This window comes from Alligator sinensis, unplaced genomic scaffold (assembly GCF_000455745.1).
Source record: "Alligator sinensis unplaced genomic scaffold, ASM45574v1 scaffold579_1, whole genome shotgun sequence".
Lineage (NCBI taxonomy): Eukaryota > Metazoa > Chordata > Crocodylia > Alligatoridae > Alligator > Alligator sinensis.
Genome location: NW_005842023.1, coordinates 150,028 through 161,739, shown reverse-complemented (window position 1 = coordinate 161,739; position 11,712 = coordinate 150,028). Strand labels below are relative to the sequence as shown.

The following is an 11,712-nucleotide window of genomic DNA, read 5'->3' as shown; positions in this document are numbered from 1 at the left end:
CCTACATGGCAGGGAAGTTTTACCTGTTGGTACACTATGAATGGGGGAAAAACTCTTATCTAAGTCCATCCCCGCCATGCAGTTAGTCCAATAAAAGGTATCACCCACAAAAATCCTTGCCTCTTCACCACTGTTCTTCATAGGATCCAAAGCTAGTGCATAGTTTGTTTTTCAAAATAGACTAACTGTGAAACAAATACTAGTGACAAAAATACAGTAAGATTCTCCTCAGAACTCATGGTATGCAACTGCTGTGATGCTTATAGTCAGCTGCTAGTCAAGTCCTGTTTCATTAAGTATCACAGAAGAGAATGTAATCTTACAAACCACCTTTATAGTCAAAATATGAATCCTAGAGGAATGAGTTAAATATACAAGGTATTTAGAGTGAACTAATGATGCAACAACTGTGTAGCAAAAAGGAATAGCCACTAAGCATATATAACATTACCCAAGGCTCAGACTTCTAACCATCGTCCTAATATGGCAGGGGCGGGCAATTATTTCGGGCAGAGGGCTGCTTGATGACTGGCAAGCTGTCAAGGGTGGCATGGGTAGCCCTGCCCCTTCAGTTGCCCCACCCTCTGGTTGCCATCTTGGGACTGGCTGTCCCATACCCTGACCTCTGACCTTTGCCACTGGACGTCCCTCACCTTGCACAACTTACCAGGTAGCAAGGGGTTGTGACCCCTGTAACAGCCTGCCCCAGCAGTGGGGTTGCAGGGGCATCAGACCTCCCCCAGAACTTTCTCCCTACCTGTGCCAGCTGATCCCAAAAGGAGGAGGCTCCGCCGCCGCTTCTGCTGGCCAGTGCCGACCCAGTCGGGCTTGCCTCATCCTCAGCAGCACCTGGTAGGTTGGCTTCAGCCACATGCTGCTCCAGATGGGAAGGACCCAGCTGGGTCTGCACCAGCTAGGAAAGGTGGCATATAGCTGAAGTCCTCATGTGCCGGCCAGAGCAGCAGGGGCTCAGCTACACTTTCCCCCTGCCTGCACCAGTCAGTCCCGAGCAGCACACGGCTCCATCGCGGCTTCTGCTGGCCAGTGCAGACCTGGCCGGGCTCCTCCCGTCCCCAGAGCACGTGAGGAGCCGACTTTAGCTGTGGCCCAGTTGCTACTTCCCCTCCCCAGTGCTGGTCCAGACCAACCCTGAACAGCCCGAGCAGCCCAGCATAGGGAAAGCCTGCCCAGCAGCCGCTTTCCTGGGCTTACCTGCAGGGCAGGGCCCTTCCCAGTCCCGCACAGGAGGCAGAAGCTGGCCCAGACACTGTTTCCTCTCACCGGCGTCACAGGTTCTGTCCCAGCCCGCCTGCCCCTCTCAAGCTGCAAGCCTGGCCTGAGCCAGGGGCAGGGCAAGGCCAGCTGGGGCAGGCTGAGGTCAGGGCTGATTGCCTCGCAACCAGAACCCAAGGAAACAGCCTGAGGTGCTGCAGTCGATGGCTGGTACCGCCGGAGGCTTTTAGAGAGGCAGCCACCATTACCTGGGTTTTGAAGGGGCTCTGCGGGCCGGAGGGCAGGCCAGATCCAGCCCACGGGCTGTATTTTGCCCACCCCTGTGATATGGGATAATAAAATAAAGTTGGTATGATTCCCGCAAGTAAATGACCCACCAGGAGCACTGATTTCCTGCAGCTCCCTGGAGCATGTCTTAAAAATTATGATGTGTTTTTGAAAGCTGTAACTCAGCTTTCTGAGAGAAACAGAACTGTTGAACCCAACAGATACGAAATAACCCTGATCTGAAATTCTTTCCTCTGAACTTTTTTTGTTTTGTCCTCTGGACACCTGGTCAGCAGTTTAGACCCATCTTTCATAGGACTCAGTATCTCTGGAAAAATACAGAGTTGGATTTTAAGTTTGTAACTCAGGGTAATTTCTAGAGGTCAATAACGTGTTGGCAGTATTTTAACAAGGCATTCCCACAATGTTCCCTTAGCATGCCATAAATCTTATACTCTGGTGTGATGTGTGCGTAGAGTGGGGCCTTTGACAGACATTGCATTTATTGTGTAATGAACTGCAACATGCCCCACACTTGAGCAATTTATCGCATGTTTAAAATGGCAAACAAGTCATAAACATGGTGAGCCAGCCTCAAAAGATACTGTTTGTTAAACATAGAACATCTTTGTGGCTGGTTTGTATCGTGCTTTAATTTGAATGTGTGGTATGTTAAACAGTCTTGGATGGGTCCCTCAGCATCTCAGGGTTCACTGCTCTCTGGCCCCTGTGGATGAACTAGCTCATAGGCCCAGTACTTGTGCTGAGGACCCTGACTGGTTCCAGAGTACAAACCAGACTATCAAACAGCCTGCAGCTGCTTGCAGGGAGCACAGAGCATGACCCTGCCTCCTCACCTCTGCAGGTGAACCTTGGCTGTGCTTACAGCCCTGACTGATGCCGAGTCTGACTAGTCGTTCATCCCATTTCTGTGAAATGGGAATTTCCTCCCTCCCCAACTTGCACAGAAGGGTGACAGCTGTGCAAGGAGTGGGGGATACCCCTCATCACTTGAGCCATCCCAGGACCGGGGATGGATCAAGCCATGGCAGCTCTCTCCCACCATTCAAGCTATTCCAGGAACCCAGGATGGGTTGAGTGGCACCAGTTCTCCCCCTATCCTTTGCATACCTGTGCCAGGGAATGGGAAGGAACTCCTGTGGATTGAGCCATTCCAAGATGAGTCAAGCTGCAGAGGAATATCTTCACCCTCTGCAAAGCTTTGGATTACCCTGGTTCTGTGCAAGGAATTGGGGGGATAGAGACAGAGTGGGGACTGACCATATTTATTAAATTGCATGCATCCACATAAATTTAAGATTTAAAAACTGGGAGTAGGAGTAACTAGAGGAAACCAGAGGACCTTGTTTATTCTAGACAAAATAATTAACTGGAACACTGAAATTAGTTGACTACTACTTATAACAGAAAGGAAAATGAATGTAACTTTAGGCATGTAATTTGGGACCAGCATGAACACCATCATTCATCCCTGTTCATGCTGCAGGAGTAAGAAAGGGGAAGACAAACATGATTAATGTACAGCCTGACTGATATTTTGACCATAACTCTTGGGAACCCTAATAGATACATTAAAGCCTTTTCTTTTTTTTAATTGAAAACATGTGATAAATATTCTGGAAGTGACACTGTATGACAGGATTACTACGCACCTCAGAATTGTGACAAATGACAAGTAGGAACCAATGTCTGAGCAGCAGGATCTGTTAGACAGCCGAGTTAATTTAAGCACTTCATTAAGTAGAAGTGGGGATGAACAATAAAGACAGTTACACAATGCTTAAAAATTTGCCTCAAAACAAAGTTCTTCAAGGAAAAAAAGGTTTGAGTCTCTTGAAAAAACAAAGACAGATGAAAATATACTGTGGGCTGGCCTCAAGCAATAGGGAAAAAGCAGTCTAATGGGGCCTTCTGAAGAGCTGTAGCCCCAAGCTCCTTGATTCAAATATTGAGAAAGAGATACATTTGGAAAATATGTTACAGCATACCTATAAGCAGAGTTGGCCAGGAGATGAATGAAGGTAAAACCAACGCTTTATTCTAGCTGATGGGAGAGGCAGAGAGAGAAGTTTTAAAAGCTCCAAGACAGCAGATCAACTTTTGAGCTGTCTTACATCCAGTAGACATCACAAAAGTTAAATAAGGGTGTAAGTAGTCTCAGGAATTATCCTTAACCTACCAGGGAAATAAAACCTCATCATGAATCAATGATGTTCCAATAGCAGTCCCTGCAGTGTGGAGAGACTGTGGAGCAGTTGATGAGGGCTCTACTTGTTTCCAGGCTATTAAACTTCATTAAAGGCACATTCCGTACCTTCTTAACATTACTTTTCCACTGGAACAAATGCCGCAGCTACTAAAAGGGGAACACAAGTGTCAATAAAACTATTACAATGTAACCTATACAGTGAAAATATCTGAAAAGCCCAGATAATGTTTATCATCAAGTAACTTTTACTAGGTGACTGAGAAGCCCTCACAGTATCTTTCTCAGGATCCGTACCTTAGGGCTCCAAAAAGTATGGAAAGATTAGGGGTTCAAAGGATTTATTAAATGAGAAGGCAGTAGAGGGACAGACAGAGGGAAATACTTGGCAGAAGCAGTTTCTTCAGACGTTGCTTTCAGACTCTTCCTACAGATGACAAGACATGTTCTTCCTCAGTGATGAGTGGATTAATGAAAATTAAATTTCATAATTATTTGTCCCCAAGCCTATACATGTCTTTAGTTTTTACTAAATGAAGATAACTGGTAATAAAATACTTTCTGGGTAATTTTTCAACTATAGCGAAAATATTTATAGCAGTTACAGGTTCCCCTCAGAAGTATTAAGTTCAGCTAAGCACTACTAGAAAATAACTAAAAGAATCTTTCTGAGTCCTCACTGGGTGCATCTACACAAGGCGTTTTAGTGCACATTAGACTAATACACAGAAAAGCATCACCATCTATGTGTGTGCAGGACTTGCTGAGCAGCAAATTAGGCTAATGCGCCTAGGTTTGCTAGTACCAAAAAAAATAAAAAAATACAGGAACTAGATTAACCATGCATTAGATACTATGCAGTAGTGCATGTGTAATACTGATCAGGAACAATTTACTCCTGGTCAGCCTAGGCAGCAAGGAGCCACAGGAGGCAGGGGAGAGAGAGATGGGGTTGTTGTCTGCAGCTCCCGGGTGGAGCTTGGGAATCACAGCCTGGCTCAGTGGTGCTGGCTTGGGGCAATGCCCCGTGGCCGAGTGGCAGCAGCGCCTTGAGCTCTCCCCTCCCTTTGCTTTGCTTGCTCTGTCTCCAGTTCCAGCACTGCTTAGCTCCCAGCTCCCCGCAGGCACAGGCAGGGAGCGGGAGCCAACTGGGGGGTTGTGCTGTGTGGGCAGTGGCTAGGCTGAGGGAACAAGGAAGTTCTCTGTCCCTGGTGATAGAGAGCTCCCCCATCCTGGTGCTGCTCAGTTCCCAGCTCCTGTGAGGAGCCAGCTGAGCAGCGCTGGAACCAGGCGCAGAGAGCTCCTCCTACCCCTCAGCAAGCAAAGTGAAGGGAGAGCTCAAGGCACTGCTCCCACTTGGCCATGGAGCATCACCCCAAGCCAGCACCGCCAAGCCAGGCTGCAATTCTGAGCACCAAGAAGCTGGGAGCTGTCCCCTGCTCCAGGACAGCTACCGCCCTGCTTCCCAGAGCCCAGGCCTGACCCCTGTCCCCCCTGCCTGCCTGGGGTTGGTACCAGAGGAGCCTGCAGCTCCCCCTGCTAGGGAAGTGCAGGGGTCCAGAAGCAGTCCTGGACTCAACTGGCCCTGTTAGGAGTAAATTTGCTCCTGATGCAGGGATACATGTAGATGCGTTCCCAGGTGCAGTTTACTGGGCCTTATTTTAAAGCACAGTAACTTTAAGGTATATTAAACGCATATGTACATGTGGGCAGACAAGGTTCCTTGGGTGAATTTGATATCTTTTATTAGACCAACACATGTAGATGTGCCCACCAGTGCTGAAATTCAGATTCAATTTATTTGGTATACCCAAAACTACATGGCAACAGAACAAGGAAGCCTAATTAGGTGGTGGTTAGGTCACAACCTATTAAGAAGCACATTTTTCAGGTTTTCTGTTTTGTCAGCTGTTCACAATGTGGCACTGCTGCTATCTCCTCTACCCCAGAAAATAGAGAATTGACCAGTTTAATAATGGTCAGCTTATCAGCTGAGAAGAGAAAAGATGAGAAGCTACTGTCATTTATAGTCTGTCCTGCAACAACTGTGCACTGGACCCCAATCATTGATGTTTGGGAATGGTTCAATTGTTACATGTGGCTGCACCAGAAAATACAACTGAGCGAAGACAAGTTTCATGGACATTATGACCACGAAGAGACTAGATCAGTCAGTCTAACCTCCCATATACCACAAATTATTAGTTTTCATCTACTTAGCTTGATCTTGAACCCAATATAATGCCCAGAACCCCTGGAACTGTGATGTGATGAGAAATGCACAGATGATTCTTATGAAGAGATCCATCCTGTGTCAGAAGGTGAAAAAAAACAAAAAACCCTCTGGCAAAATGACCTGAGGAAAAACTCTTTCTGGACCGCACACCTGGAAATCAGTTTGACCTTGAGTATGCAGGCAGACCCATCAGTCCAGCATTTAAGTAGTAGCTTCCTGGTATCATTTCAGAGCAGTGGTCAATTGCAACTAGTATCCCTAATGCTTCAAAGGCAGACAAAAAAAATCCTACACCACACAACACCACATGCAACATACGTCTGGTAAATGTGTATGGTGCATGGGGAAAAATCCTCTGGAATCTGCGGGCATGGCTGTGTTATACATTTGTATCATGCTGTTTGTGCTATTGTTAAATTATTTAACAAAAACATGTACAGTTGTTACTATCATGGTTTCAAATTCCACTGTGGAAAGGACTATAGTTATTTTAATTGTGGAACATCTTGAAATGTGAGGCTGAAAAGGAAACCGAGAACTCATCTAATCCCTCCTCTTACTGATTTCTACCTCAGTGTATATCGAAGCCATACTTACACTCACGTATGGATAGATAGCTACATTCCTGCCCAACCAGTCTTGAGAGTACCCGTGTTCAGTCTACATGCACATGTTTATGTGTCCATAGTGCTGTCATAAATGCCCAAAACACCTAGGTATGTGGCTAGAAAACTGTAATTCATCAACTTCATAGTTTTTTTTTTCCATTACTGAGAACATAGTGTGTTCTGCAGCAGTTTAATTATAACATATTGAGTGAGATTTTGTATGCAAGTGTAAAATAAGGAGCTTTTTTCACGTGATGATTGGGAGGGAGTGGGGGGATTCTTATGTTTGAATAAATACGGTATATTTGCCTAGCTGCTTATGGCAATGGCAGTGGGGCAGTGTCTAAAGCCTTACTAAACAGAAGGTATCACCATCTGCATTTCTCACTTTTCTATTAAGCCAGTTATCCTGGCAAAAAAAAAGGAGATTAGACTAGCTTGATCCAATTGGTTCTTGATAGAGCCAGGTTGGCTGTATTTTGTTTTGTTAAGGTAGTCATAAGAGGAAGATACTCCAAGAAACTTCTCTAAATCACCAGCTATGCCTCTAAGTACAGCTGCTGCTCCTTCTAGAATATCATTAGGTTTTAATCCTACAAAGAGTTAGATTTATGCATAACTTTACACACCTGTCTTTACGTACATTGGGTACATCTATACATGTACTTTACTGCAATTAGCTCTGCAGTAAAGTGTCACTGTCTACTTGTGTGCCGGTATTAGGGTGCAGTAAATAAATTAACTCCACCATAAGATAGTACTGTCAGGGATAGTACTATCTTACGGCAGAGTAATTAAGTGCAACGAAATGCATGTGCAGTGACAGGGGCTGGCTGGGGCACGAAGGTGATTAAGTATGGGGGCTGCCTGCTGCACAGTTCTGCATTTTGGCTCCCCCATGCCCCAGCTAGCCCCTCTGCCACTCAACACCACCCCCCAGAGCTCAAGGCTGACCTTCCAAGCCTGCTGTCAGCCCGGAACTGCTCTACCCTGCTCAAACTGCTGTTGTCCCAGGTGCACGTGTAGACACTGTGGAGGGAGCAGGTGACCCTGGCTCAAATTGCTCCAGAGTTTATCGCATCATGTTAATTTCACGTATAGATGCACCCATTGCCTTGGACAATGAAATTATCCACGTTCTTGTCTCTTTGTAGGATCAGGACTTAATTTTACAGCAACTTAAGCAACTTCTGTCCTTTTCTTGTTCAAACATAGTAAGTTAAAATATAAAGTTAAAACACTCAAATGTTAGAAGTGAAAATAACCAATGTCATTCATACCTAGCTTACCCTAAGAAACAGGGAGACTAGAGGAATGGTGTTCTTTAAGGTGGAAAGGAAAGAGTAGGTCTTAGATAGATGGGAAGGAGCAATTCCAGTATGGAGAAAAAAATAAATTTCCTTTTGTATATTCTTATTCCACAGGATTAGCAGAGTATATATAGGGTTAATTGGAAAAAATAATGTTAATAACATTAATAAATTACATCCCAAGATGGCAAAAAACATCCTTTGGGCATAACAGAAGAAAAAATAATTGTGTTCCAAAAGAGATTAAAAACACTTACCTGAACATCATACTTTCCAAGTTCTCAAATTACTTTATTTTAATTAAATTATCTATATATTAATCCATAAATCCCCTTTGAACTTGGATGTTAGCAATCATATAAGATGATAATTAACCAGTAGTATAAAATTGCACAGTGTGCTAAATGCTTGTCTTAGCAAGCAGTCCTTTCACTTGTTCAGCTTGTTTGGACATGGGCAAACAAATTCTGTTCTAATTAAATTGTTTGAAGAATTAAATGTGTTACCTGTTCATAGTAGCATTGACTTGATTATGTGTATATCCCCAGGAATTAAATGTCCCTTCCTTGTTATTATTTTGATTTAGCTGCAAAAAAGGGAAAACATTTCTATAAAAATACTACTGATATATGTTTTATAATGTGCTAAGATTGAAAATAAAAAAACCAAACAAATCCCACCTGTGTTCTTCTACTTGTATTCTTTGACAATCTAAGATCTGCCAGTAGTTCCACTGGACTTTTGTAAGAGTCCTGTAAAACAGATAAACCATAGTATTTACTCCATGTGTAAGTACTTTTTCCAGACATGATCATCTATTTCTCTTGGGTATTTTGATCTAAAAGTTTTCCTTGGTTGCAGCCATGCAACCCCACTGATTTCACTGGGCTGAATTTGGTTTTTAGCAAAGTATTTAAAATGCTTTGTGTGAGGAATTTGTGCTTGTTAAAAATGCTGGCTAGAGAAGTAGTTCTCAACCTTTTTTGTACCAGGACCCATCTGTAAACATCAATGGCCAGTCCCAACCCAGTGTCTCTCACTCCTGACCTGCTACCCCCCACCCCAGGCCCCAGCCCCCTGGTATGTGGGGCAGGGGGTGGGCATGTGGGGCAAAGGGGTGGGCCCAAGAAGCCCTTTGCAGGCTGAAGCTCTGAAAACCTGTAAGAGAAAAGCCACGGTTTCCCACTTTTTTCTCCTTTAAAGAAGAATCCATTTTTTAAGTTTGTTGACTCTCCCTATGCTTAAAGAAGGGTGTTTGTAAGCAAAAGCTTGCAAAGAACAATTTTTCCAACTATTTAGTTGGTCTAATAAAAGATATCACATCTACCCAAAGAACCTTGTCTGCCTATTTCCTTAGACCAACATGGCTACAACCAACAATCCTTGATCCGTTTTTAAAGTCTGTTTGCAACCCTTTCATATATTCTTGTGACCCACCAGTTGAGAAACACTGTGCTAGAGCACACTGGCAGTCCTGTTCAGAAGGAAATGCTTCTCTCTGGGTGTGTCTACACGAGCCACTTTACTGCACAATAAACTAATCTACTGCACAGTAAAGTGTCACCATCTATACATGCACATTCCTTTTGACAGGAACCAAGGGCAGAGAAATATTAATTTTCTACATTTTTTGGGGCCCCGCTGGCTGGATAGAATGGCCTCTGGCCTGTGGGCCGTATTTTGCCCACCCCTGCTCTACTTATAGGCAGCAGACAGAAGTTAGATGCAGAAGGGTCAGAAGTCAGAAACGATGAGTTGTGTGGTTGCTGCTAGTGAACTTCCTGTGCTTGAGACCTACATGCCAGGTAAGGTCCAAATGCTCTTCAGGTACAGGAAGGCTATAAGGCAAGTGGCACTAGGGTCAGCCTCATACTTTTTAAGTTCAGCAGAGCTTTCAGGGTTTGGCTGGACTGCTACCAGGTGTACAGCTAAGAGGCTGGTAAGGCCTGTAATGCAATATGAAATGCTTTAATAGTGTAGAGAGAGAGCATAGTTGCTACTGGTGGTAGCGTTTTTTTGTGATGTGTACAATTACCAGATTTCATCATTCTATTACAGAAAACAGGGTTAATACAACATAGGGACTGTTCTTACTTGCCTACAAACATTACTCCCAACTAAGTTTATTCCCATTTGCTGAGGCTTAAAATGAATTAAATTGGAGTTTCACTTTTTAAAACAAGTGGCACATTTTTTAATTTGACCTAGGACAAATCCAAGAGGCAACTAGAATCCACAAAGAAAACTTCTGGAATCAGTAGGTTGTTAGAAGACTATTAAAAATAAATATATACATATATATGTATAAAATACAGTACTATATAAAATACAGTATTAAAATAAGGCTATTAAAATAAATAAATATGAAATATGAAATATAAAAAACCATTAAAAATAAATATACACACAGGCAAATTCGCACATAGAAACTATTTTAAAAAAATCTTTTTGTTGGTAGACTTCACATCCTTTATAGTTTTTTAAGAAGAAAAATTATGGCGCAGACCTTTTCAACATTGCTATCTACTTTTGCTTGAAGAAGACTAAAACCAGCAGTCAGTTCTGATATTTATTAAATTATATTCAGATAAATTGGATTGAAATTATTAAGATTTCTTTCTTTTTCCCTTACCTTGTGCAACTTGTTTGACAGAGCACCTGTAAAAAAGCAACAATAAAAAACCAACAGTTGATATATGTTTATAATAGTCCTTTAGAAGTTTTCTCCATGCAGAAGCACAAATGCCTGGGTTTTCTTACCTCCTGTGCCAATGACATCTCCTGAGGGGCAGTATTTATTTTCACAAAGGTGGACATCAGGTTCTAAGTCACACGTTTGTAAGCTCTGCAACAACACACAGTTTGTTACAGTAAGTGCAAAAATATGGACACTTTAAAACGCACTGCAATTACAACAATTTAAAATTTGTGGTTCTATGAGCCTTCTTATTTGCTCATTGCAAATTAGCCCCCTTGAATAGAATGGAAATTATAAATATTTGGGATGAGGCAAAGCAACTTTTGCAGTTTGGTTATGGCATGAAGAACCATTTTTGTGGGCATTTCCCAGCAGCCCCACCCCTCACTGCTGACTGGCAGAGAGGCATTGGCATTGCATTTAACTTCTTAAAAGATGACAGAAACGTTTTCACTTTACTGACTGGCACCTTCATTTAGTCTATGTCACTAGCAGACTGGGCACTGTCATGACCCAAAGGGTATGATTTTGTGTGTGCTTCGGCACTGCAGAATCAAGGGCTATACGGTTTTGAATTATCATTTGTCGGAGTTTTTCTTGGGTGTTAGCCAAGGCAGCAACGGCCTTCGAGAGTTCCTTGTGACCTTCACTGAATTTATGAGCCATGATTTCTATCACAGCTTGCAGACGTAGTGTAAATCTTCCAAGACAAGCAGTGTCTATTCCTGGGAGTATACCTGCTAAAGAACACCCGACTAATATTCCTTTGGTAAGCGGAGTTTTTTGATATTTGTCTATTATTTCACGGCTTTTTTGCAAATCCCTCTTGTTTCACCACCTGCCCCGTGGAAGGTGTGTGGCGAAGGACGTAGAGGGTTTTAGCATTGCCGGATAGCAGATACCTTTTCCTTTGGCAGGGATTTTATGGTAGGCGTGGGAGCCACAGACCCAGTATTGTCCTTTTAAAGCAGCAAGGTTTGAATATTTAGGAGGTATTCGGCCCCCGTTTTTTAATCCTAGCACCCCGCGTTCACCCTTTGATTTAAAGGAAGGATTTGCAGTTTCATTGAAGAAGCATTGTCCCCGGGAGGTATCAGTGTATAAACAATACCACAAGGTATTATTTAAAGAGG

The 11,712-nt window shown here is 43.3% G+C and overlaps 1 protein-coding gene across 1 annotated transcript in view; it reads right to left on the bottom strand.

The window, feature by feature from the left end:
• The window catches only part of FAM217A (family with sequence similarity 217 member A), a 26,595-nt gene that overhangs the window by 4,037 nt on the left and 10,846 nt on the right, over window positions 1–11,712 (bottom strand). Inside the window, exons 3-6 of the mRNA XM_025202387.1 lie at window positions 10,642–10,726; window positions 10,514–10,539; window positions 8,562–8,633; window positions 8,388–8,467 (exon numbers count right to left, since the gene is read on the bottom strand). Of these exons, the coding sequence (XP_025058172.1) occupies window positions 8,388–8,467; window positions 8,562–8,633; window positions 10,514–10,539; window positions 10,642–10,726 (263 nt within the window). The remainder of the gene's footprint in view (window positions 1–8,387; window positions 8,468–8,561; window positions 8,634–10,513; window positions 10,540–10,641; window positions 10,727–11,712) is intronic.